The 26,810-nt window shown below is 38.8% G+C and overlaps 5 protein-coding genes across 9 annotated transcripts in view; 1 reads left to right on the top strand and 4 right to left on the bottom strand.

Moving 5' to 3' along the window:
* Nucleotides 1–26,810, top strand: part of LOC107217611 (RYamide receptor) — a 97,502-nt gene that overhangs the window by 37,297 nt on the left and 33,395 nt on the right. The window lies entirely within an intron of this gene.
* LOC124294158 (pancreatic triacylglycerol lipase-like) lies at nt 6,855–8,438 on the bottom strand. Of its 2 annotated transcripts, none has more exons than XM_046738331.1 (5): nt 8,304–8,438; nt 8,006–8,248; nt 7,700–7,912; nt 7,315–7,474; nt 6,855–7,239 (listed from the first exon to the last, which is right to left on the bottom strand). In XM_046738331.1, exons 1-5 carry the CDS (start codon nt 8,422–8,424, stop codon nt 7,161–7,163), a joined length of 816 nt encoding a protein of 271 aa, XP_046594287.1. In that variant the 5' UTR covers nt 8,425–8,438; the 3' UTR covers nt 6,855–7,160. The 2 variants fall into 2 exon arrangements, with proteins under 2 accessions (XP_046594287.1, XP_046594288.1); XM_046738332.1 differs by having other exon boundaries at nt 8,300–8,389.
* Nucleotides 11,068–13,677, bottom strand: LOC107221571 (pancreatic triacylglycerol lipase). The gene is made up of 7 exons (XM_015660609.2): nt 13,580–13,677; nt 13,442–13,496; nt 13,093–13,238; nt 12,692–12,934; nt 12,271–12,450; nt 12,028–12,187; nt 11,068–11,297 (listed from the first exon to the last, which is right to left on the bottom strand). The coding sequence occupies exons 1-7, from the start codon at nt 13,659–13,661 to the stop codon at nt 11,159–11,161; spliced, it is 1,005 nt and encodes a 334-aa protein (XP_015516095.2). The 5' UTR covers nt 13,662–13,677; the 3' UTR covers nt 11,068–11,158.
* LOC124294156 (pancreatic lipase-related protein 3-like) lies at nt 15,850–22,869 on the bottom strand. 4 transcript variants are annotated; one of them, XM_046738315.1, is made up of 8 exons: nt 22,517–22,869; nt 22,379–22,433; nt 21,935–21,993; nt 19,585–19,730; nt 18,814–19,056; nt 18,360–18,539; nt 18,115–18,274; nt 15,850–17,484 (listed from the first exon to the last, which is right to left on the bottom strand). In XM_046738315.1, exons 1-8 carry the CDS (start codon nt 22,669–22,671, stop codon nt 17,307–17,309), a joined length of 1,176 nt encoding a protein of 391 aa, XP_046594271.1. In that variant the 5' UTR covers nt 22,672–22,869; the 3' UTR covers nt 15,850–17,306. The 4 variants fall into 4 exon arrangements, with proteins under 4 accessions (XP_046594271.1, XP_046594272.1, XP_046594273.1 ...); XM_046738316.1 differs by lacking the exons at nt 21,935–21,993; nt 22,379–22,433; nt 22,517–22,869 and adding exons at nt 19,942–19,996; nt 20,080–20,606; nt 20,673–20,808; XM_046738317.1 differs by lacking the exons at nt 21,935–21,993; nt 22,379–22,433; nt 22,517–22,869 and adding exons at nt 19,942–19,996; nt 20,080–20,289; nt 20,673–20,808.
* LOC107221583 (pancreatic triacylglycerol lipase) lies at nt 24,353–26,198 on the bottom strand. Its single transcript, XM_015660622.2, has 7 exons — nt 25,990–26,198; nt 25,857–25,911; nt 25,630–25,775; nt 25,162–25,404; nt 24,884–25,081; nt 24,651–24,810; nt 24,353–24,570 (listed from the first exon to the last, which is right to left on the bottom strand). The coding sequence occupies exons 1-7, from the start codon at nt 26,072–26,074 to the stop codon at nt 24,486–24,488; spliced, it is 972 nt and encodes a 323-aa protein (XP_015516108.1). The 5' UTR covers nt 26,075–26,198; the 3' UTR covers nt 24,353–24,485.

Below are 26,810 nucleotides of genomic sequence, written 5' to 3'. Positions count from 1 at the left end.
ACACGATTTACAATTAAAATCAAAAGTTTACCAGATTGGCTTCACGTGTTATGGTATTGAGATATGTCTAGAAGTGCCAATAATAATCCACATTTTTTTTTCGTATATTCACTGAAAGGCCGATTTTGCTCTCTGTAGTGGAAAGAGAAATAATTAGGACAGGCGGGATTTTCACATTATGCCAGATTACTGCTGGTCTCTGCAAAGAAATTACTCTCAAGAATCGTACAGAATAAAGTTTTATTGCGAAGCGATTCACTCAAGTGTAATATATTTATTATCGTTTTTCACTTTCATGTAAGTAATTTAGATACTAAAATCAACTACTTGACGATATTTTTCAACGAACTTTTCATGTTCAAGAATGACATCAAATTTTTTTCATAAATACTGCTTTCTACAGTGTAATATGAAAATGGCGATTGTTTAATGAACTACGGCCTATCTTGTAAAAACATTCGTAGTATCGTATTCATCAGCATAAAATCATTCTGGAACCACTCTCGCATCAAGGGCAACAAGGTCACTATTGAGCAATGTCATATAACACAAGTTCAATCAACGAGAAAGTTTATTTTCAAAAGAACGGAAAAGAAAAAATAAACATGCCCCTTGGAGCAAGCATAGAAAATCTTTAGCCAGATGTTCTTTTGGTTGCACTTTCGGATGACGCTGGTGAATGAAAATATAACTCTCTGGAAATCCGCCTTTGGTGTTTGATTCATTCTGCTCTGGAAACGAGCATATTGAAATTATTTGCCAAGCCAATTGATGATTTCCTTGAATTTCCCTGAAAAATTGTCATTGAGACGATGACAAGTCTTTTGAAATTCTTAGTTTCTTCTAAAGTCAGCTGAAATCTTTTCACATCGTTACTCAGAATTACCGATAATAAATTTCACGGATAAAGTAAAGATTCTTCGTGATCTATTCTTTACCGGAAATTTTTAAATTTCATAAATAGACACTTGACAATTATAGAAAAAAGCTAATCACACTCTTTGTTTGTTCAGGGTTTAAAAGTGACCAACTGATTGAATACGGAATCGATTTCACACACCGCATGTTGCGTATCGAACAAAGAAACCAACAATAAATAGAGCATATTTTTATTTTTTAGATTAAACAACAATTCGCGAAAATACAGCAGGTTTAAAATTACTGTAATATGAGATGACCTATTCTAACTTATATCTATCGAAAAAATTATATTAGTGCCCTATTATGACATAGATAAGTTACAATCAGGATGACAAGGAAATTCTGCAACTGTTTTGGACCGATTGATACAAAGGTATCAACCTAAATTGTGAGCGCCGACCTTATTGGACCTTGGTGCCGTTGCTCAATTATTCGTTGTGCGCAATGTCTGCCTTCGAACTTCCGAGTACCCGTCAGAAATCGATCCGACCACAGTCTCATCCGATCGGTGTGGAAGGAATCCCGGATCACAAAGACTATACAGCCGCTTGGTACCTGGTGCCACTTAATCCTTCGCTGTAAGGTGTCGAAGCCCCAGTTTGAAGGTAGTAGTTTCCACTTCTGAAAAGTGATGGTACGGTATTTAATCCGAGGGTAGCAATCATTCCCAGACTAACTGCTTCTCTGGCACGGTTCAAAGTGTCGTAAACTCACGCGTTGCCGCTTGTCCCGTATCCCATTAATGCCGTTTTCCCAGAGGCACATTAACCGTCCATGAAGTTGAAGTCCGAATCACAGCTGATTCCAATGAATGCAGTTTCGTGACGGACCGATTCCACGTAGTAGTGAAGACAGACCTGAAGTGGCTGCATATATTTGTCGAAAGAAGAAAAAATACGAATACGTAGATGCTTCGGTGTTGCAACCCACTGAGTTTTAAACGAAAATAATCCAAACTTGAAGAAAGAGTTTCCGGTACAAATCAAACGCATTACTTGGACTAACCCGCCGTTACGCAGCCTGGCTGAGGGCTGCCTCCTCCGTTCGCGTAAAAGTTGGCATCTCCTGTACTGTATAGAATACCTAGAACACCTTTATTCGAATGGATCACGTCCACGAATCCGGCGTCGGCTGAGTTCAGGTGATTATCAGTCAACGTGAATCCCGGGCCGGCAGGGTCCAAGTCTGGAACGAGATTATGGACGTTATACTCCATCACGGTAGAGCTGTGAAATTCGTGAAAACGCAATTCTCATCGTCTGTTATTCTGGGGATCGTGAAATTCACGTTCCTTCCAGTAACCCCGCCGATTTGATCTCCGAGTGAATGTCCGATCAAGTGTATCTTCGACGCGTGCACCAAACGTGCGTCCATCAGCTTATTCGGGTGGCAGCCATGAACTTTCCAACACCAGTTACACTGTTACTGGCATATATGTATGTAATCTATCTTAGAGATGTTACTCCGGTCCGACATTATTACATTTCGGTCATCGCGATCTTCTCGCTGGAGATATGCTGAAAAAAGCGTGAAAGAATTTTGAATATGCAGGTTGATTCAGAGGTTGCTATTGATCCCTACCGTTCACAACGGCGTCGGCACTCGCTAGATTTAGGTATATCCCAAGCAGACAAAAATGTATACAACCAGCTTCTTGTCGACCGTAAAATAGTCCTTCAGATCCAAAACATCGACGACCATCACGGATTTGTAGTCATCGGCTGTTTTACTGCGATAAATAGTTGGAGAAAAAATTAATTCAAAGTCTACGAGTATAGTACCTCTCGGTTTTCTGGTCTGTTGACGACCCTCTCAATCAGTATCGATGACGTACTTGACGGAAACACTGATACTTAGTATAAAATCGCAATCGGATCCTGTCTAAATCTTCATCCGAGGCTTCGTATGCTGCAAAACGAGGTTGACAATTAACAAATTGAATTTACAGTAACAGCTGCACAGAATGAGCGATTTGAATTTTTCATTTTTTACTGATCGCAAAGAGACCAACTTAGCGATTCAATTGCTTTTGCAAAACAGAATGCAGAGATATGTATAGAAACGTTATTAACTCACGGGCTGCGATGGCGAACTAAAGCCAAAGCCATAAAACAGCCGCGAATCGCATGGTCGTTATTCAAAAGATTTCCTGACGTGTTTGCGATCGAACTTCAAAAACAACTAAGTAATTCTCTATACGGAGGGTAAGATCTCGTGTATTAGCGTATCCTCACAATGAATATTCTTTTATCGAGTTTTGCCTTTATATATACCAATGCCTCCATCCTCCAGTCTTTTTCGAATTAGATCAGACATGTTATTATATAATTTCACCCAATCGATAGAGTTCTTTCATTTCTTTTCATTTACTTATTACTTATTATTATCTACACGAGTTTTTCAAATATAAACGCAAGGAGACGTTTGATTGAATTACGAGTCGTGTGTTCGACTTTCATTTTGAGAACCATTAAAACACTCATCTTAATATACAGTAGGATTATTTATTTGTATTGTTTTTTACTTAACGTAAAAAATCAAGTCTTAATACATACAGCCGGATATGTCCGCATATGATTTTGTATATTACGGTGAAATATTTTCTAATACAGAAGTGTATATCAATATCAGGGTATATATGTCCAATTGTTCATATCAGGTCATGTAAAGTCACCCCTGGTGAAAAGAAACTCTCTTTTGTCATGTTCTAATTGATCAAGAATAAAAAAAATTCGACTGCGTAAAAAATTTCAAAAATCAATTCCATATTCCAATTGCAGTTTTACAGAAAAATTGCTCCTTTTCTTTTATTTAGATGAAAAATTCGATTTTTTTGTTGCATATTATACATCAGATACAGATTCTCCGTGATATTTTTTTCATCAGACGCCTTTTATTCTTATAAGTAGTGAACGGATAAAAGTAGATGCAGAAAAATTCTAATTACGTGCTTCAATCGTCCGCGCTTTGCAATTGGACTGAAATTGATTGAACACAGAATAAACTCAAAACGCTGAACTTTTCATTTCCCCTCGGAAACAACAGATACGTGTAAAGCTGTTATGTGAGACTTAGGACAGGTGATAAGATTGTGCAATATCAGTTTATTGGATTCTCAAGCCGCTATAAATGACATTTGATACTTTCCGACAGCAATCGGAGTTGAAAAGTGTCGATACATATCCAATCCTCCAGCCTCGTTCTTCGATCAGCGCATAACTCACGCAACATACCAATCATTCTATGCCAGATCTCCCAACCTGTGATCCTGCCTATTTTCGATTCTATCTTCATTCGTCATACGATCAACGTCGCCCTAAAAACTGTTTTTCGAAATGAACTATTCAATGCATCTGAAACGGGTCCGCTTTCGTAAAAATTTTACCGTTTAATCTACCATGAAAAACGCGAATATTTTAAGGTTTTATTTGGAATATCATTCCTGTTTCTACTATCATTTCGTAGAAAAGACCTCGCAGAATCTTCATGGAAGTTGGTTCCCGGTCAAATTGGCTGGATACTTTTTGAGATAAATCAAATAATTCGTTACAAAACAATGGTTTCAATTTTTTTCAAAACATCTCATGTGTTTTTCACGTGAGTTCGATCATCTAAAATAATAAGCGTGAAATCAAAAGCTGGGTGATTTTGCGTGGGATTCCCTATATATTTGAATGCATCATTATTACGTCATAAAAATTTCATCAATCGTCGCCTCTCGATATCCATTTTTCCACCCCTTCTTATAATTAACTAAATTTAAGTCAGTTTGCCTTATCAGAAAAAATGACGCGAGTAGATATTTCTTTCTTATAATTACCGTTTCTCGACTAGTCGTCACAGCTTGCTTGTAAATGTGTCATGTATACCGAATTATCTTCATCACAATCGTCTTTGTCCGAATTCTACTAATGTCAGGTAAACGCGGTAAATTTTTCTTACTCTCTTTTTCATTTCACTATTCACGTCCCGGTTGTGTTCCCAGCTGTCAAATACACGGCTGCGTTTACTTGCAAATGTCATTGAAAGATAGGATAACGATCATCCGCCTCACTGGATATCGTCCATCTGTTTCATCTACGCGTAACTTTATTTGGCAATATTTTTCATCGAATGTGTATACATTGTTGGTGGCGTGACACGGGATCGATCACACTTGAGAGTAGTCAAAGGGTTGATCGAAATTAACTTGTACATAATGCATTTGCGGCCTGTGCTTATTTTTCCCCAAAGATCCGATCATGCTGTTGAAAGTTATATTACTATTTTTATCATACTAACCGAAGAGAAATCGGTACAATATTCCGGCCAATCACATTTAAGGACGTTGAAAATTTGAGTTAAATTTATGGTTGAATCCTGCATGAATTTAGAACGTGGTTAACTTCTTTAAGTGTAATTGGAATAGGTTCTTAGTTCCGTCTAAGGTCAGGTGAAGCCTTTTCACATTCTTACATACTCAGAATTATCGAGTACAAATTTTACGGATAAGGTCACGATTCTTCATAATCTATTTTTTAACAGGAATTCAAATTCTTATGAGTGGAGACTCGATGGGCATGGAAAAAGTTAATGACGTACTTCGGTTTGAGAATGAACGTTTAGTCGAATACAGAATAGATTTTGCATACTGAATGTTGGCCGGAAAGTATCGTTTGAATAAGCAGCTTTGTTCACGTACCGGAAGCCCGTAACTTTCTTATAATTTACATTATAAATCAAAAGTCACTTGTAACTGTGGAATGAGAAACATGATAGGCGACAAGCTTTTGCAATATCAGTTTATTGAATTCTCAAGGCGCTACAAATATCTGTTGAAGCCTCCCGGCAACAGTCGGCGGAAGTTGAAAAGTATCGATATATCCAGGCACGTGACATCATCTTTCGATCTCTTCATCCTAATCGAGTCAGGACGACGAGGTAACCATGCGACTATTTTATAGACCGATAGACTTTACGAAATCCAGTTGTCGATAGAGCTACCGTAAGGACCACGAATTTTCGAAATGGTATAACCGTGAAATCTCGGTTGAGCTGAATTTCCGCGCATGCCAATTTTTATGTCTCACAAATTGCAGCTAAATCGAAATTTGGGTCACCCAATCGCGTATATACAAATGGCGGAATTGAATATGTACATTACACATCACATGATTGTGACACAAGAGTTCTCCATTAACAATGTTTAAACACAATGTAGAAGAACCGAAGTATTGATTTAAACCAACTTATACACAGGTGCATATTTCTAACCCACACTTTCTTCCAAAATAAATTTCTGCAGTTGTTTTCCAAATTCTTTCATAAAACAAGGTTTAATATTTCAAATATCTAATAAAGAAATTATTTATTCTTAGTGCCGCAAATTCATGAACCTTCGATTAATATGGAGTCAGTGAGTTTGTTGGAAATTGTTTCTCTTTTTATCCAAACGGAAAAAAGTTCGGTACAATATCGCAAACAACCAGATTTGTGTACCTTCGTTCTTATTTGTACGTTTTATCGAATTCATAAATTTAGAGCATATTTGTCTTCTTCAAATGGAATCTCGCTGGCAGCTTACACCCAGTTAATAATGACTTCGTGAAATATTGATTACCAAATTCTGTGATGTAAAAAGTAGCACAATGCAGTAACTGATCAAATCGTTCAATCAATCGCCTCACCGACGTCTAAATAGTAACTAGTTAAGTATGAAAAGCTTTTTCCGGAATTAGTTCGTTGCGTTTTAAAACTTTTCAGTTAATTGAACACGAAAAATAGATTGTGTATACTGAATATTAGTCGGAAAGCACCAATCGAATTAACAGCTTTGTTTACGCTCCGTAAGCGTGGCGCTCCTCTATGATCCATGCTGAAAACAGGAATAACGGGTATAATTTTGGTAGCAAAGTATAAAATGTGACGAAATTGTGCGACATCAATTTATTGAATTATCAAGGCGCGTCAAATATCAATTAAAACCTTCCGACAGCAGTCAATAAAAGTTGAAAAGTATGAACATATTTAGGCATCCCACTTCATCATTCGATCCATTCTTCTCAATCGAGTCAGTAACGAATCATTGCTGGTCAAAGGGATCCTTAAATCAAGATTGCAGGTGTGGTGGGTTCATTTCTTAAAATCAAACTGCTCTATTGCGATACCGATAAACCAGGATGTCGAGGTAACTCTGCGACTATTTTAGACCGGTGGAAGGTGTCGTCTCCAATCGTGATCCCCGGTCTTATCAAATAATCTTACGCCTCATAAGTGGCACCGCTGATTCCACGACCGTACGGCGATGCACTGTTGGTTTGAAGAGTGAATGTTCCACGCCTGAAAGATGAAACGGTATTTAATCAAGGACTTCCTCAACCTTTCCCCGGCAAGTGTTAAGTTTGCTGAACTCACGCCGTGGTTGGTGTCTCGTACCCCATCACCACTGTCGCGTTAGAGCTGCATAAACCTGCCTCAAATTCTTCGTACGAATCGCAACCCCGTCCGTAAAACGCATCCGTGTTGCGCAACGACTCGCCGTAGAAAGAACATGATCTTTGGTGGCTGCAGACTACTGCGAATGAAAATACAAAAGATGGGACAAGCGATTGCAGTGATCTTTCTCACCACTTTCAACGCTGCTGCATCTTACTGTAGAAACGAACTAATCCGGTGGCTGTGTTTCTTTCTCTTTGTTTTAACCAAGTTCAGTTTTTCGGATCAACGATTTTTGCACCATCGTATTTTCAACTACGTGGTAAATTCCGCAACAAGAGCGTCACTCGGAATACTTTCTTACTTTCGGTGATTCGTGCCGTGGCTCCACCTTCGGTAAGTTCGCATCCTGGCTGAGGGCTCTCTCCGCGATTTGGAAAGAAGTCAACGTGTCCAGCGGGGTAGGTAATACCAAATATACCAGCCTCGGTGTAAATCACGAGGACGAACTCGGCGTCGGTCTTTCGAAGACTGTGAACTTCGGTCTCCGGAAACCTGGGATAGGCAGCGTCCAGAGCTAAAAGAATTTCGATGTTTTTTTACACGACGTTTTAGGGGAGGCGAGATGGTTTTCGCTATTTAATTACAACAATTCTCGCCGTTTCCTTGCCTACAATTTTCGGCACTACGAAATTCACGTTCCTTCCGATGTTTCCAGCTATCTGAGCTCCGTAAGAGTGACCGACGATGTGCAGAGTCGTCGGGTTCAGTCCGCCGTCCACCAGTTGGTTCAGGGTCCTGATTAGCTGGTAGAGGATGCCTTCGAAGCTTCGGAAAGCAAAAGCCCAAGACATTGCGGCAATGTCTCCGTAATCCACTGCCAGCACATTGTGGTCACCCCTTTCCGCGTATGCTGAAACGAATTTCGTCAATCTCAATTTCGATGAAAATCGAAAATTTTTACTTACAACGTGATGCAATATCATCGCTTTCGTCTTCATCGTGACTCGATGTTTTGGGAGAAATGAGAACCTTTCTTCCAGCAACTGTGGAACAGATGTTTATATAATATTTCGCATATTTGCGCATCGCATACACTGAGAGAAAAGAGTTGTTGAATCAGTTAAATATGCAGCAGCGAAATGGATACTCGGTTGTGTGAATTCAAGATCTGTAGGTTTAACAAAATGTTGAGTTGGACTTTTTAAATCAATTCGACATTTTATTTACGTTTTTTTTTTACCAATAGCAGGAAGCGTCTTCGTGTGTAAAAATTATACGAATGAACAGGATTGTTGAGAAAATGTCACTTTATCTCAATGTACAATTGCGCAATCACACGTCTATCACGTAATCGACACGTCACGTGAAAATTGTATAATGGGTCACGATCATTATATAGTCTTTTCAATTCGTATTCGTGCTCGGCTATTATCTTTACGCATGGTCGTTTCGATTTCGAAACATGACTTTTTCTCGAAGTCTAACCACAGCAATCGTTTCTATGCACACACAGATGCATGTATTTCAATATGAAAAACATCGACAATTTTTTTAGTTTTATTTGTTGTCTTTTTTCGCAAATTATCATCAGTTATAAACCTTGTTGCTATTCTGATATTACCCCACGATTAAGGAACCGAGTAGCGATGAACGTCCAGATTTAATGTTTTAGAATTGCTCGAACACGTAAATTGTACGATTTCATACAAATTTCCAGCCAGATGATAAGTGGTCTGATCGAAAGTCTCGGTTCAATCTATTTTAGCTGAAATCCTTTTACAATACTACACAGAATAACCGATTTCAACTTTTATACATATTATATATCAGGTCGAGGTTTTATTGATATTTCCTTCGGCAGCAATTTCTAAGTCATGTAAGTTTACATACAAGAGAGCTGATCGTAGAATTGTTTTATCGTAGTCGAGGACAGATCAATTAATTCGACAAAGTATATATTCTGGGTACCGAATGTTGATTATAAAGTGCCGATTGACCTTACCACTTTATTCGCGCGCCTTGTAAGGTGTGCGGCTCTGTTATTCACTCTAACAGGAGACAGTTATAACTGTGACCATGGCGTGAGAAATTGTATAAGCGACAAGTTTCCGTAATATCAGTTTATTGGATTCCCAAGGTGCTACAAATATCTGCTGAAACTTTCCAACAGCATTCGGTCGAAGTCGAAAAATGTCGATTTCAAGAACAACTTGCTTACTGCTCAAGTCACAAGGTGTGTAAGTTGAATTGGCGAAACCAATCAGCATCAGGCCGAAAAGTAGAAGACAAGTCGCGAATCGCATCATAATTGCGTCAGGAAATTCGATCGATCGTTACGGTGTTGAAAATCAGAGTCCAAGTGTTCGTCGGTTGCTTGATTTTTTTGAATATCAATCCTTCCTGCTATTATCATTCGACTGGAACAATTTCACCAAATCGATTGCATTTATACAATTACATGTACATATTTTCATCAGAATCGCAAATTTTCACACCTGTATCATCATCATCATTATTCAGTTCGGCGTTTTAGTTCTCTCTGTTTCTTTGCAGCTAAACTCTATTTTCGGAGTGTCCACGTGTGTAACGATTTTTTCTTCTGCCTTGTTTAACCTGCTGTATCATTCATGCCGGTGATTTAAAAATTTGTATACCGCCACATCGGCTGTAGATGCGTTGGCAAAATCTGCCGGCGATCATCCGCGCCATTGAATCGTGTCAAGCTGCATTATTCTCGCAATTTGATAAATTGCTGTTTTGAACAAGCGCTTGTAATTTTTTTTCTTATACTTTTTTATATTCTTGTGTGCTGTGGCCGATGTTTTTCCGTCCTGATTGACTTTGGATTGCTACTAAAAAGACTGCCTGTGAATTTATTGATTCAGAACCTCACCGAGAAAAATTTCATTCTAACCATTGAACCACGCAGAAGCTTTTTTCACTTAAGAGTCCCGTTTAATCCGTGGATGTAGAGAACAGTTGGCTTTTTCTGATAGAATTTTAGTATCAGTTTAGGCTGCGTCACCCACAATTTCGCCGAAACACCGATAATGCAATATCGTGTGAAAAGTATTACGCATTCGATAATTAATTACTCGTCTTATAAATCCATCAATCCTTTGCTTTCGGTACCATAATCTTGTATCTGTACTGTGTAGGCATATTATATTAAAAAATTTCCGTGAGTATAAATTTTGTAAACTGACAATCGATATTAAACCAGATATTTGGAAAAAAAATACCGTCAACACCCACCCGATGCGTATCAACCCGCAACAATGCAGTTAACCAGTAAAGTCAAATTGTTACACCTCTTTTTGCTATTCGCGATGATGTCATGAACAAAACCTGAAATGATGCGATGACGTGTTTTCGTGAATAGAAATTGTCAGGAAAGTTTCTGATATTATACGAATCACCTTATTCGTAATATTTGGAACCAAATTTATTGATGAACCGGATTGTAACTTTGAAAAAAAAAATGTCGTATTCGATAGAAATTTTTTTATCCCCATATCCAACCAATAATCGTTGATCAGCTAATTTTTGCTTAATTATTGGTCATCGAATCACAGCTCAATTCTTCATCTAACTGGAAAAAATCCCAGGCTAGACGGGAAAATTAAAATTGAGCTGCAGTTTGATTATCATTGCATCGTGATTTCTCCTTTTTTTCGTTCTCAAAGGTGTTGAAAAATAAAGGTAGTTATCATACTAAGTTGCATAAAATATTAGGCAAATCGTTTATATTTGATTTAATATTCTTGCAATTGTTCAAATTACATTATACGATTGCTAAGTTCGAGGGACATTTTCTCGATTACCATGAAGCCAGCGCTGTGCTCAGAAAATTTTCAAAAGTTGAAATTATCACATTCGTCGAATCGTCGTATATCGTGCCTTTCATTCCTAGACCGTAAGGCGAAGCTGCAGCCGTCTCAAGGTAATACTTGCCCCTTCTAGAAGAAGAGAAACGACATTTGAAAATTCATGGGACCTGAAGTCGGGCTATAAAAGTGTCGCAACAAAAACTTCTATAAAACATAGATTTGAAATTTTTTACTAAAGCTAACTTAGTTGCAACCAAATAAAAACTGTGGTCTACATAGCACAGAAAAAAGTTTCAAAATACCGAATTGCGACTCTATGCATCTAAATATATTGAATATATTTAAAAAATCACGTCATTCTAATATTTCGTCATCGAAAAATTGACACTATATCTCCGATTTTCATACGCAGCATATAGCTTATATTATTCGCAAATAAATTCCCAAGAAATCGTTCCATTGTCAGTTAGATGTTGAATAGCAACAGTAAATACGTTTGACGCTGATTCACGATTTCACTGACTGTAAACTCCAAAAATTGTAAGGATCGAATTTTTTTTCATAGAAACTGACGAGCTGAAGTGGGCATTTGTCGAACACAAATTGTGGGACATTTATTTATGGATTATATACGTTGCTCTTCAATAGGGTTAATATATTGACTTTAATGTGACAATTAGTAGTGGGACAACGTGATTTCAGTGACGTTATTGGAAGAAAGATTTTTACGGTGGAAATTCGGTGATTATATAAATTTCATTATATAAATAAATTTCATCTTATCAGCGTCTGTTGCAGTTTTAGAACCCTTATTTCTTTACGTTTTTGTTAATTGTACGATCACGCAAGTCTGACTTACGTGGTGGACGGTGTGGCGAAGCCCATTACCGATAAACCATTCGAGTTGCATGAACCTATCTTGAAACTCGAACTGTCATCGCAGGCACGGCCAATGAATGCGTCCTCATTTCGCAATGATTCGGCATAGTAGTAACAGGCTCTAAGGTGGCTGCAACCGTCTAGAAAAAAAATCACATCACAGAGAAATGTTGCAATATAGATGGAATCTCGACGAAGAGGAGAGTCTAACATGTTCACATACTTCCTGTCAAACATCCTGGCTGCAGGTGGATACCACTGTTGGGATAAAATTCCACGTGCCCAACTTCGTGGCGCAGTCCAAAGTGTCCGTCATCCGTGTGGATCACTTGGACGAATGCAGCATCGCCTCTGTTCAAACACTCCAAGACGGCGTAAAACATGGGTCCCGCAGGATCCAAGGCTAGCGCAACAGAATTTGAATACCTCATTGTGATCATGGTCTAAAATAATGAAGAAATTTTCCTTGGCTTGGTACGTGCAATGATGCATCGAAAAACCCGAAATGACGTGAAGACGAGGAAATTGTTTGACTCGGCAATGCGCCAAAAACAGATGGAGCATTAATAACAACAGGTTCATACTCATAGATCCGAATAGAAGATAAATACACGAAACCCAGCCTTCGTCAACTTTCGTCTCACCTACGATTCGAGGCAGAGTGAAATTCACGTAACGCCCAGCGTATCCAGCGATTTGGCCTCCCATCGAATGGCCCACAAGGTGGATAGAGGACGAGTTCAAACCAGCTGCCACCCACTCATCGAGAACTTTGGCCAGGGTGTATCCGACACCAGAAACGCTCCGAGCAATATAAATGTACTCATTGCCAGCGATTTCCTTCCAGTTGAGCACCACAACGTTGTGATCCTGACGTTTGATATATGCTGAAAAATATTCAGTATTCGTTCGAGCTATTCTGGTAATCCGAAACTGATATTAGGGTATTTGAAATACGAAGCACAGCTTTAAATTGTGAATATTTTTGGAAGGCCGAACCACCGAACAATTCTTGTATTCGGACACGATGAAATTGCAGTCGTACCCTCGATGATGACTTGGCTGCTTTTCCAATTTGGAGTTCCAAGCATACCGAAAATGTACACGACACTCGGTTTGTTCAAGTCCATTTTGTCTAGCAGGTTCACGGCATCTCCGACCACCACCTCTGTGTACGTATCGAGGTCATTGCTGATGATCGTCCAGAACGAATATCGTTAAAAACCCATGCAACAAACAAGTTTCACGAATTATTTATTCAGCCCACAAACTGGAATGCCAGTGATGATCGCGAACATAAACATGTCGTTAAATTTTCTGTACCCTGTAACCGACGATAGAGACCATTAGAAGTACCTTCAAGACAAGATAAGCTATATCAGAGATTCACGTACCCTGTATATAACCGCACGCTGATGCCTGATAACTTAGCCGTTGTAGCTTGGTAAACTGTAAAATGAAACTCAAACGGTGATTACTGATATCGAATCTCACGACATGTTGAAAGGAATACGAAACCAGGAAAATCTTACTGCAAGCCTTGCAGGGCTCGTAATCTGTTCGTGCTGCCATGGCGAACGGCAGCCCCAAAAACACGAGGTACAAAAATCGCATCGTTCCGTCGTCAAGCTTCGGTTGCTACTGTGGATTCCAACAATCGCAATTTTGCATTATATACGACTCTCACATGACGTTTCTTATCTGATCCGCGTGTTCAGGTAAAATGAATAAGCAAAGTCGGTGAAACTACTAAGCGCCACGTAGGTATAGGGCCGAGGAATTATGAGACTAGAATTTTGGTCTCGAATTGGGCACTTTCTGCCTAAAAACTTGAGATGGTAGGGACGTCGGCGATAAATAAAAGATGGGCTTGAATCAGAGAACAAACACCAGGAGAAGTGGAATGTGGAAAACACTCAGCTAGATAAACAATACACTCTTACATTAATTTACGGTTCTTCTACACCTCATTTCACATGCATCATTTTAATTTGAGTTGCAGCATTCCAACCTCGTGACTGGTACTCATTTCTTTATCTCTTATCTATTTGTTCGAACAGGACTTCTGGAAGTAGAAAAATATCAACATCTATCTCGAACCTTTGCTTTCACTTTTTTCAATTCGGGTAATAAGTAAAACATCAAAAATCATCGGGGATACCGGCAAGAAAAAGAGATACTGAAAAACGATCCAAAACACTCGCGTATTTTGCAAGGTAAAAAAAACCTTCGAATCTTGTTTTCCACTCGATTTTCGGTAAACATGAACTATTATAAATTGAATGAAACAACGTGAAAATAACTTGAATGAATAGGGAAAAATCAATTGCATCAGAAACGGAAAAGTCCAAAAGAAAAAAGAACCTAAAGGAAATGAAAACACTTGAAGCGATCTGAGTTTGAGGGCTTTATTATTTGTAGTTCATTTTAAAGCACAACAAAACCAATTTAAAATTTTTTATTTGAAATTGATAACAAAATCGCGGTATGGCGCATATAAGTGGCGAACGACCACGTTTTCAATCCAGTGGCGCAGATTAATCGGTCAATTTTCATCCGATTGACTTGAAATTTTCTATCGATTCGTGTTCGTGGCTAGATTTTCAAATTTCAATCCCAAAATTTGTTTATACAAATATTTTTAACAATTTTTTGGCCGAAAAATAAATATTTTTGCTTATAATTGTATATATTTAAATTTTACTTTCGTAGATTTTGGCCACAAGCTCGAACCCGAAAATGTATTATTAATTTAAAAAAAAATTGTTCTATATTATTATGTTACAAGTCGGACAGTGATGTCAAGAGATGCACCATCGCAAAAGCACCCGAGTTCTGAGTCGTTCGTTACTTATATGCGCCATGCAGCCATTTTTTTGTTAATTACAATGAAAAATTTTTAAAACGTTCGTGAAACTATAAATAATAAAGCCCTGGAAGTGAAATTGCTCAAAGTGCTTTCATTTTCTTAAAAAAAAAATTCCTAAAAATAAGTGCGATTTTACAGCTGTAACCTCCACCCTTAATTCTGACAATGAGAGTACATTCGAAGAAAAATTTAATCAGAATATTCGTTTTCTTAACTAATACCTCTACACATTTTATATCCGTTGAATCTGCTACAGAATTTACCGTTTACGTTGCTGTTGTTTACCTTATTCTAGAATATTACGGTGTGTTTGGCAGTACTTAAATGCTATTCAAAATATCTGCATCCACCTGTGCCATTTTTCTTTCTCGATAAATAGATTTTCCAATTGCATACCCGAACGTTGCGTTACGCATTATCCAATGGTGTTCTTCTCAAAAACAGATCTCTGTGATTGCAGCCCACACTGTGAAAACTTCATTTGTTACAGTAATTAGAAAATTCAGTAAAACAAGTATCGTTAAAAAAACTGTTTTAATATTGTTGGTATTACGTAAGACGAGGTACACGTAACCATTTTACGCTATTGTCGATCCTTTTTTGCTAATTGCAACGCAAAATCAGTTTGTTCGCTTTACTCTACTTTTTACGTTAAATGAGGCTTTAACATTAGTTTATTGTTACACAAACATTAAATTTTCGCAACAGTTACAAGAAAATATAGTAGCAGTGATCATAATGAGAAAGAATAGTAACATATACTAGACTTTTTGGTAACGGCTGTATAACTAATTTTCATTTTCTACTTAGAACAATATTTTTCGATTGTGGTAAAAAATGAAAATAGTTAAGGACTGAGCGGTAACTAGAACTAAAAATTTCTGTTAGTGCAAAAAAATGAACTTTGAATTTTGGTTCGAATAAATGCACGCTGAAATGCGTTTAGTCTTTTCTATTTTAAACCTCGTATAGAAATCTAACAATTCCGCTGCTTAGAGTTTAAACTTGAACGTTTCGCAGAAGACTTATCCATTTATTCGTTTGTTTAATCTGCATTTTACAGTTCCTATCAACTATGATTAGTCGACTTTTCTTCTGTCTCAATTATTGCACGATTGCTCTGAAACCTCTTTAAAGAAATTGTATTATATTTCAACGATTGAATGACGCAGAGTCTTTTTTTGATCATGAATTTCGTAAAAGTCATGGATATCGTAAACATTTAGCTCCCTTGAATCGAATTTCACTATCAATTTAGGGTGCCTCGCCGACCATTTCACCAGAACACCCATAACATAACATCGTGTGCAAGGTGTTACTCAATCAATAATTAATTACTCATCTGATAAATCGATCAATCTTTTCCTTTCCGCATGATTATCTTGTAACGTTGCCAATTATAAACTATCAATCAATTTCAGACTAGATATTTGAAAAAATAACTCCAACAACCACCCCATACTGCAAAAAAATATTCTGGTATGAACTTCCCCAGGCCATATTTGGTGTCTACTTTATGTAAATCTAACACAATCGCAAATTGAGAATTTCCTAATTGATCGTGACAACTGTTCTTCAGCAGTCCGTATCGGCCAATTTTGGTCAGTTTTAATACCGCCATTTACATAAACTCACAAGAATGAAATTGACCTGCAAAATCGAATTATTACATCTCTTTCTGCTTTCCGTGATTAGAAAATCAATCAAAGATAGGGGAAAGTGGGGTATGTTAAACCATCAAATACATTGGACTTTTCAATAGGAAAGTGCAGGGCGAGAAATTTACTTTCTGTAGAACCTGTAGTAATCTAAACTATAGTTCCAACATACCCTACTTTCTCCTGTAACGTTATGACCACGTGTCGTTTTACGTGAATTACTTTGAAATCATTTTGAACTTGCAAAATCGTTCATCAAACTAAATGCAGAGTTGAATTGCAACTTTGAGACGGAAAACGATACACAACCCATCATCGTTGCTCAGTTCGTTGTTGTTTAATTGTTAGTTATCAGCTGGCCGCTGCAATCCACCAAGTGGCAAGCCAAGATTTGCACCTGCGGTTTAACTGACCAACGTCGAGTCGTGTATCAACCCGAGCGTATCTGCGCCACGTAATTAGCAGGCAAATTACTCGGTGTCAACTTAACGACATGCTCGTGCAGTGGTTTTATCGGGTTCCCAGCGGTATATCAAATAGTGTGCAAAATCGCACGTATGTGACGGCAAGTTATAGCCGCATTTTAATAAGTACTCCATCGCAGTTTCAGACAGTTTGTACATTCACGAGGGGAATGGGAATGGGAGGAAATTATAATTGTACTAAGTCGATCAGAATCTTCGACAGAGTATTTCTGTTTGATATAATATTTTTGCAACTGTTTAAATTAGACTATGATCGTTGAGTCGAGGGAACAGAAACAGCCTCGATCAAATCTTTGGATGCCGCCACCTCCATCAGACTTTGAATAGTTGATACTAGTAGATTCGACGAATCATCGTACGTCGTACCCTCCACGCCTAGACCGTAGGGGGAAGCAAAGTTCGTCTGAAGGTAAAACTTGCCCCTTCTGGAAAAAAAATGTCATTTAAGAATGCGTAGGACGTACAGTCAGGTGATCAAAGTGTCAACGCAGAAGCGTGATAAGGCACAGGTTTCAAAATTGTCACTGAAATCGTTGTCTTTGGGTGTAGCTAGGAAAATCTACATAATGCAGGAAAAGTTTAAATACACCGGATTTCAACTGTAAATACCTCACTACGTCGACAGCATTAGGAATGTTACATTCTTCTTCCATTTTCTTACCGACAAAATGCACACTGCTTCTCTGATTCTGATGAACAATAGCTCAGTTTTATTTTCAAATGTATTTCCCACAAATTATCCAAGTCGGATTTTGAATAACAGCATTAAATTACTCGTGGAATGATAAATTCATTCTCCGAACAATCAACGAATTTTCAATTGAATTGAATAAACTGTATGCATTTTGCGTAGGATATATAATTGAATAATGGATTTCTCGGACGTTTTCAGAAACAGTGCGAGTGACATTTGAAATTCAGTACCACCAACATTTGTTGATGAATCACAGGAAGATTTTTAGTTAAATTTAAATTAAATCGGTTTCAGTTCCACTTTTTGCATCATTATCGTGTCGCGTCTTTGCTCATAGAATGACTTTGTAAGTTTCACTCACGTGGTGGTCGGTGTGGCGTAACCCATTACCGATAAACCATTGAAATTGCATGAACCTATCTTGAATTTCGAATTTGAATCACAGGCGCGACCGATAAATGCGTCCTCATTTCGCACTGATTCGGCATAGAAAAGACAGGATCTGACGTGACTGCAGGTATCTAAAAAAAACAAGCACGTTGCGGTAAGTGTAAAAATATGGATGAAATCCCGACGCGCGGAAATCGATTGGACGGGCTCACATACAAGCTATCAAACATCCAGGCTGTAAGCTGGTACCGCCATTGGGATAAAAGTCGACATGCCCCACTTCCAAGTCCATACCAAGGACTCCCGCATCCGTATGGATAACTTCGACGAATTCAGCATCGCTGGGCTTCAGACGTTCCAAGACGGTATAGAAAAGTGGTCCCGCGGGTTCTAAACCTAGTGTAACAGTATTGATGGAAATCTTTAAGATTGTTTTAAAATGTTGTGTGAAATAATAACACGACTTTTTTTCCATTCGCGAACTCAACGGCACAAAGTAAAAGCCAAAAAGAAGATATGAGAGAAGTACTTGAAAAGGTATTGCACGAAAAGCGGTTAAAGTACTGGTATCAGCTGGTTTATACTCACTGGTCCAGTGAAGGAAGTACAAGTCTGAAATCTAAATAGAAGACAAATACACGAAACGTGTCCGTATCTACTTTCGTCTCACCTACGATTCGAGGCAGAGTGAAATTCACGTATCGTCCAGCATACCCACAGACGTGGGCTCCCAACGAATGGCCTACCAGGTGAATAGAGGACGAGTTCAGACCGGCCGTCACCCACTCATTGAGGGCTGTGGCCAAAGTGTAGCCGACACCAGGAATGCTTCGAGCAGCGTAGAGGTATTCTTTGTCAGCGATGTTCGCCCAGTTTAACATCAGAACATTGTGATCCCGTCGTTCGAGATATGCTAAAAAATACCCAAGGTACGGTCAAAGTACTCTGGTGCTTTGGAATCGCCTCTACGCTATTTGACGATTAACGGGGTGCCGTGGTCGATTTCGACGTTGACGTATGTATCTCCAATCATCAAAATCCACGTACTTCAAACGCAATTGAAGGTCCACAGCCAGATCCTATACACAACTCTGAACAGACACACTACAGTCTATTTTCATTTGACGCAGAAGTAAAGATATCGTACGGATTCTACGAAATCGCAATAGTAAATTCGTAAAATTCATACCATTTCTTTATTTCTACGGCAAATGAAAATGTGTTAGAGTGTGTTTTTATTTAGAATTGTGTATAAAATGGAGCTGTCAACCCCAAATTGCGTTTGAGATACGTGGTCTTCGATATTTGAAGATATATACGACAATGTCGAAATCGATTGCGGCATCCTCCTCAAATACAGCGGTGAGGTATGCCTGTCTTCTGAACGCCTAAAAATAAAATTACGATCTTCCGTTTAAACACGATAAAATTTCATTCGTACCAGTGACTACGGCTTGGGAGTTTTTCCAATTTGTAGTTCCGAACCAACCGAAGATAAACATAACGGTCGACTTGTTCAAATCCATTTTGGCCAACAAGTCCGCAGCATTGCCAACCATCACCTCTGTGAACGTGTCGAGGTCATCACTGAGGATTGTACCGAAACGCGAGTCGATGAAAACCCAAAAAAACAGATAAATGTTACGAATTATCAAGTCAGCCGACAAGCCAAACACCCATCGAACACAAACTCTGACCATCGAATTTGTACATTTGACATTGAATTTTCTACAAGTTGTGAACAACGACAGGAGCCATCGCTAGTAAAGTCAACTATAGTTATTGACGATTCACGTACCATGTGTACAGCCGCAGTTTGACACCTGACAATTCAGCCAGCGTAGCTTGGTAAACTGAGAAATGAAATTCGAACTATGATTACTGACATCGAATCTCGTATCACATCGAAAGGATAACGAAACGACGAATATCTTACTGCAAGCTTTGCAGGGCTCGTACTCTGATTGTGCTGCCATGACAAACGGTAGACCCAAGAACAGTAGACACAAAAATCCCGTCATCGATTCGATAAGCTTGGTCAGATCCCGTCGATTTCAGCCGGTCCAGTCTCGTGGACCGAGTCGATAGCTCCGTACTTATACGATTCTTGAGCCTATGTTTTCGCGAAACTTGACCACTTGAACTGCTGTATTCCGATAGAAAACGTAAATAGTGTTGTTCAAATTTGTACGTCGTCTATAATTTTTGTCTTGTCGTGTTTAAATGGAAGATCGTCATTTTATTTTTAGGCGTTCAGAAGACATTGAGTCAGTAAACGTGAACCAGAAGAGAGAGTTTGTGTCAGACGAATACTGTGACGAGAGCTTGAAAAATTTACTATGAGTTATTAGTAAATCATGAATGAACCGTACTGTCCAAGCCTATGACACGGATGCCATTGTAAGTGGCCGCAGCATCCACGATATTGGCAAACCGAGTTCATCGATCGAGAGTTCACCGTGCCTGACGGAGAGAAAGCGAGAAAGTCAAAGGAACGAAGTAGTAGGCAAGTTTTACTATTCTTGTTACCTTCGAAGTCTCGCTCCAGCTGGAAACGTAGAAAACAGTTGGCTATTTTTAAGATAATTCGGGATCCTGAATTTCATTTGCGTTACATGAAATATTCCATTTTTTTAATCGTTGCTCATTGTTTGACGAATGCTCCGATGTTTGTTAAAAAAAAACATTGATATATTTCTAAGATTACATGGTGCAGACGCTTCCATCGTTCAAATATCTCGTAAAATCCGTAGATGTATGAAGCATTTGGCTTCCTCGAATCGGATTTCATTATCAGTTCAAGGTGCGTCACAGAAAATTTTGTCGGAATACGGAATACGTAACATCGTGTTCGAGATATTACGCACGTAATATTTTTTTACTCGTCCAACACTGTAAGAAATATTACGTTGTTGCCCTTTATAGACCATATTGGTTTCCACTTGACACGAATATAAGATCATCTGCACGCGTTGAATTTCTGAATTGACCATAAAAACTGTTTTACAATAGTCTCTCGTATCGGTCAATTTTGGTCAGTTGTAACATCACTATGCATATCAACCGGCAAAAATGCAGTCGATCTGCAAAACCGAATTATCGTACCTCTTTCTGCATTCCATGATTATAAAATCAATCGAAAATATAATGATATGACTACGTTTTGTTTCACTTGAATTATTACTCAACTTCTTGGGTACCGTGCAAAATTGATTGCAAAATTGAATTGTCACTCTGAAACGGAAAATGATGCATTCATAAAAAATTGATTCTTCTCCTTAGACACCACGCATCGTCGTTTATGCGCGACTGGCATTCGCGAAGCGGTAAGAAAAAATTAGCATGTGCGGTTCAAGTAACTAATGTCGAGTAATATATCAACCCGAGCGTATCTACACCGCGTAAATAGCTGGTAAATTATTCGGTGTCAACTTAACGACACGTTCGTGCAACGGTTCGATTGGGGTCGTTGCGGTATAACGAATGGTGTTCGAAATCGCACATGTTACACGACATTTAGAACTGTAGTTTAATTATCATCGAATTACAATTTCCACTGTCTTATGCTCTGAAAGCGAACAGGAAATGATACGAAGCGTAATCATACTAAGTGCATTGAAAAGTGGAAATTAATTGATCACATCTGATATTCTTGCAATAGTTCAAATTATTCTGTAACCCACATAATTGAGAGAATAAAAGTGTTCTCGATTACAATATCGCCGACGATTCGTTTATCAGATTCGGAATTATTCTTACTATCAGATTCGATAACTCTTCGCATTTCGTACCTTCCATTTTTGGACTTTAGAGTGAAGCTTCGGCCGCCTCGAGGTAATGCGTTCTCCTTCTGGAAGAAGAGAAACGTCGTTCAAAAATGCATGGGACTTAAAGTCAGGTCGTAAAAGTGCTGGAAGAAAACTGTAATAAATGATAGATTTAAAAGTTATTGCTAAAGCTATTTCAGTTGCAGCAAAACCAAAACTGTAGTCTATATAGTACATGAAAAAATTACAAACCGACTCTACATATCGGACAATATCAAATAGGGGAGACTGGGTCACGACGAACCTTCTCCAAAAAATTTATAATTTCCCCTGTATTTAAGAAACAACATCATTTTAGTATTTCTTCACCGAAAAAATCTCACTATTTATATGAACTTTCTGCTCCCTGTAAGCGATGATAAAGCCGATCATTAATGCAAGACAATTAGTTATTGAAGATTCACGTACTCTGTACATAACCACACTCTGATAGTTGACAATGCAGCCGTTGTAGCTTGATAAACTGTGAAATAACATTCGACCGGTGACTAGTGATATCAAGTTTCGTGACGCGTTGAGAGAATAACGAATCGGTGATTAACTCACTGCAAACTATGTATGGCTCGTATGCTGCGTGTGCTGTGATGGCAAATTGTAGCCACAAAAACAGTAAACCCAAAAATTACATCGTTGAGTCGCAAAAAACTACGGTTAATGCTGTCAATTCCAGTAGCGTTATTCTCGTGGATTGAGTAGACCATCTTGCAATATACAGTTTTCGCCCCGTGGTTTTCAATCGACCTGCACGTCACGTAGATAACATATTCTTGGAGTATTTATAAGACTGAGACTTTTCGGCGGAATCAGCACTTGCCGCCTGACGACTCCCATTTCCCGCGACTTATTATCGACAAATACCTTGGCGAAAGCTCGTGACATTAAGAACGACTCATTACTAAGTTACGAGTGAAGTGATCTGATCAAGCCAATGACGCAAATTCGTTAGAGAATTAGTTAGTTAGCAACTCATGCGTCAGTACTTGACGTGCTTTCCGTTGTTTTTCAGTTATTTAGGTTGAACCCACAAAAAGTTTTAATACCCGTATCGAAGACGAGTGATTCTCTGATAAGAATTTCAGCACTATTAGCAATTCGAGTGCCTGCGTCAGTATACACTTGTTCATTTGAAGTTCCAATAGTTCAGGAGATAATGTCAATGTATCGATGCGAGTATTTTTGTCAAAAAAAAGCATATTCAATGTTGAAATGAAAATTAACAAAGTGAATGACAAAATATTGTCGTCGGCACACAGTCGGATGGATTGATGAAAAATATCTCTAAATGGTATTTGACGAGTAAAATTTTTTCACATCGCCTTATTACAGAAACGTGGGTTACGCCGAATGTGTAGCACTTGATTTAACAAAGTATATTGACAAAGCCACAACGTCGCCTCAACCTCATTTACTCAACTTTACCTTGCGCGTTATACACGTAGCCAATATCCTTCCTCTGTTTACTGTTCTGGATCTAGGTAAAGAGGCACGCATTGCTAAGATTATCCAATATAGATCTATTACGCATTATACGGTCTAATTATGTCACGTTCGAATTCGATATTTTGCTTTTAGGTTTGTGACGATGTATATATTTTGATAGAAGAAAGTAAGAACCGAAGTTCGGACGAATCAGCGGATCAGCGGATCCGCAGATCAGCAAATGAATAGGCCTACGACTTTAGAAGGAGAGAGTTGTGTATGGAGGTGTCAGGAAATCATAAAGTGTGTGAAATTAACTCAAATCCTGATCAGGTAACAAATTCAATAAATAACGACGAACTGAAACAATAAAGAAAGTCACACCATTCTAAAATTATAAATACGACACATCAAACACTCTCCCTTCAAATTCTTCGAATAAATGTTCCGCTCGATTTTATCTATATACACTTTTACCGTCCGCTTTTATGTTATTGTTACTATTTTGTTTTATTCTTACTCGACTATTGTCTCTTATATCTTTTAACTTATGCACCTGTGCCGTCCACTTATATTTTTTAAACTATCAAACCAAGTTTGTTGGGTTGCGACGTGCAGGGACTATAAATTGGGTATTCTGTACTATTACTATATGATCGTCAACAACTATTTCTCGTAATTGTCTATTTATTTCCCTTTCTTTTATATTTGACTTATAATCAATAAACTAAAATTCATTAAAGGTTCAGTATACGAGGTCATTGCTCTTCTTACTGCGTTGTTGTGGACTTCTGCATTTTTTAGAAAATTAACATTGCGATTATCCATCCCAATTGCGGTAAATAATATGCATTATCATGCTCAAATCTCGGGAATAACAAAGATTCGTTCATCTTTTGATTTGAAATGATGAAAACAATTGGAAGGATCGGGTATAACACATTGTTAAAGAAGGAATCGAAATCATAATCCCCAGTTGATTTATTCACACAAATAACAGCGATACGTTTCATTCGCCAGTATTTAATTATCGTGATGATTGAGCTATTACAGTGTCCCTCGTCAATTACCTTCCAGTGGCTAAAATTGCATTGGCTTAAATCGAAGAGTCGTACGTCAGACCAGCATTCTTTCGACCATATGGAGATGCGCCGTTGGTTTGAAGATAGAATTCTCCGCTCCTGAAACGCAAACAACGTTCAATCGTCTCGTCTGAAATCTTCGATGCAACAGAATTATCATTCATCCGTCGTGGACTTACGCTGTTGTTGGCGTTGCGAATCCCATGACTATGGTTGTATTCGAGTCGCACAAGCCCAACGTGAAGTTCGAGTATGAGCTGCATTCCCGTCCAACGAAGGCATCTTCTGATTCAAGCGACTCGGTGAAATATTGCCAGGATCTGTGATGACTGCAGAAGTCTGAAAGCAGAATATTTGTGGGCGAATAGATTGAAGTTTCATCTCGGGCTAGTTAGTCACTGCGATACTCTACCATCATCGCTGAACGGCACACTAAGGTTGCATCCAGGCTGAAGGCGCGTACCACCATTCGGGAAAAAGTTGACATCCCCCGAGCTGATTATGGTTCCGTATACTCCGGCGTCCGTGTGAATTATGTCAATGAACTCAGCGTCGCCAGAACCCAGGTTCTCGATTAACAAGTTAAATCCGGGACCGGCGGGATCCAAGCCTGAGAAAAGAGTCGGCTTCGTTGAATCTCGAAACGAATCAAGACTGCATACGGTCGCCCGGTACAGTCGTTTTCCTTACCTGTGATTCTCGGCACAGAGAAACTGGCGCATTTTCCAAAAAACCCGCTGATCTGACTCCCGAGCGAATGGCTCACCACGTGGAGCGTCGAAGAATCCAGGGCATTTTCCACCAGCTCGTTGAATGCTTGCGCCAGGGTGTAACCGACCCCAGGAACGCTCAGTGCAGCAAAGGGATAGGACCTTGTTGCGATATCCTCGTAGTTTGCGAGTATGACATTGTGATCGTTCCGCTTCAAGTATCCTACAAATAAAATTTTTCAAGCTCCGAGGCCCGTGTAATTAACGTCCTGAAAAATACACCGATACAAATTCTGTCTTGAAGATGCCCCGACACTACAATCATACGTACTTTATAATACATCTCATGAGACCTGATCACAGATAGGAACTTTATGATCGTGATCGAAAGCCACCGTGGACAGTCTTCCAGACAGAGTCTGATGCATATATAATTTAAGACACTTACCACCAAGGACAGATATAACACTGTTAGACTCCGGAGTCTCGGTCCAGCCAGAGATATACAGAAGTGTCGGTTTGCTACTATTGAGATAGTTTAAGAGATTCACCGCATTACCAACCAACTCTTCGACGTAATTATCCAAGGTTGTTCTGGAATAATACTCGTGTTATATTTCAGAACATTTCGAACAAGCTGATCCACAAGCTAGAGACGAACTCGGCCTTACTCACCCTGTATAAAAGCGGAGTGATATGTTCGCCAATTCACTCGGTGTCGCTCGAATGGCTGTAAGAGAAATCAAAGAACGATTGAGATATGATGGGAAAAACAGTTCGGAAAATTTGTAAAAAACTGCCTACTCACTACAGTCGTCGCATGGCGTGTAGGAGCAATTGCTAACCGCTGCAACCAACGGCAGACAGAAGTAGAGGAGCCAAGTTGACTGCATTATTCTTTCGGATTAAATTCTTGATGCTCAATACGTAAAGGTACGAGCAACCTGTGACTGTTGCGGTCCGAATCGATACTCCAATTACTGTTCGAACAGAAAGATCGTTAGCTATACTGTCCACCGAATTCATTTCAACCATCTCCATATTTGTATAGCTCCACTCTTTACATATGTGGAAATTTATTCCATCATAGCAGAAGTAGCAAATACAAGTGGCATCATGATCGTGTTTGTACAAACTAAGCAAATGTTCGTTTCGGTTGAGCGAACAGCGTGTTCAGTTTTCATTGTTCTAATCCAACGGAGATCTAATCTGCAACATATTGTATGATTACATCGCGTTGGAATTTGATATTTCGCAATCACGTTCAGCTTTCAGTATCGTGCCAAACTATGTCAAATATAGATTTTTAATTATTTGTTCTCATTTCTTGAGATGCGAAAAAATTACACGTTATTCCTCAGTTTTTTGTCTTAAATTTCGCCCGTCGTGAAGTTCGACGTTTCATCTGGTTTGTGTGTTAATAAATGTCAAAATCTGCCATGCGTGCTCTCGTGACACGGCATAGTCAGTGAAATAAAGTATATAACAGTGGGAGGACAGTTATAACTTTGGACTCTGTCTGTTTATTTGCACTTTTGGCAGCCTATTTATGATCCGTCTTTAACATAAGATGGTTTGACCTTATCACCGACAAAAGTTTATGGTCAATCCTAGTTCCTGATAGCTTGT

Source organism: Neodiprion lecontei, chromosome 4, assembly GCF_021901455.1.
Source record: "Neodiprion lecontei isolate iyNeoLeco1 chromosome 4, iyNeoLeco1.1, whole genome shotgun sequence".
In the NCBI taxonomy this organism is placed as follows: domain Eukaryota; kingdom Metazoa; phylum Arthropoda; class Insecta; order Hymenoptera; family Diprionidae; genus Neodiprion; species Neodiprion lecontei.
Note: the sequence above shows the minus strand (reverse complement) of the source record. Positions and strands in the feature narration are given on the sequence as shown.

What these genes read in the sequence shown, in the direction of transcription:
- LOC124294156 (XM_046738315.1), bottom strand. Translation starts at nt 22,671, where the DNA reads ATGGTCTACTCAATCCACGAGAATAACGCTACTGGAATTGACAGCATT. An exon ending in AGAGTGTGGTTATGTACAGA is followed by an intron (nt 21,994 to 22,378) that starts GTACGTGAATCT and finishes CTCTTCTTCCAG; the next exon opens with AAGGAGAACGCATTACCTCG. An exon ending in CTCCCAAGCCGTAGTCACTG is followed by an intron (nt 19,057 to 19,584) that starts GTACGAATGAAA and finishes GGTATTTTTTAG; the next exon opens with CATATCTCGAACGACGGGAT.
- LOC124294158 (XM_046738331.1), bottom strand. Translation starts at nt 8,424, where the DNA reads ATGCGCAAATATGCGAAATATTATATAAACATCTGTTCCACAGTTGCT. An exon ending in CGATGATATTGCATCACGTT is followed by an intron (nt 8,249 to 8,303) that starts GTAAGTAAAAAT and finishes AATTCGTTTCAG; the next exon opens with CATACGCGGAAAGGGGTGAC. An exon ending in CACGGCACGAATCACCGAAA is followed by an intron (nt 7,475 to 7,699) that starts GTAAGAAAGTAT and finishes TTTCATTCGCAG; the next exon opens with TAGTCTGCAGCCACCAAAGA.
- LOC107221571 (XM_015660609.2), bottom strand. Translation starts at nt 13,661, where the DNA reads ATGCGATTTTTGTACCTCGTGTTTTTGGGGCTGCCGTTCGCCATGGCA. An exon ending in AGCGTGCGGTTATATACAGG is followed by an intron (nt 13,239 to 13,441) that starts GTACGTGAATCT and finishes GACGATCATCAG; the next exon opens with CAATGACCTCGATACGTACA. An exon ending in CAGCCAAGTCATCATCGAGG is followed by an intron (nt 12,935 to 13,092) that starts GTACGACTGCAA and finishes AATATTTTTCAG; the next exon opens with CATATATCAAACGTCAGGAT.
- LOC107221583 (XM_015660622.2), bottom strand. Translation starts at nt 26,074, where the DNA reads ATGCAGTCAACTTGGCTCCTCTACTTCTGTCTGCCGTTGGTTGCAGCG. An exon ending in TCACTCCGCTTTTATACAGG is followed by an intron (nt 25,776 to 25,856) that starts GTGAGTAAGGCC and finishes GTATTATTCCAG; the next exon opens with AACAACCTTGGATAATTACG. An exon ending in CTCTGTGCCGAGAATCACAG is followed by an intron (nt 25,082 to 25,161) that starts GTAAGGAAAACG and finishes CTCTTTTCTCAG; the next exon opens with GCTTGGATCCCGCCGGTCCC.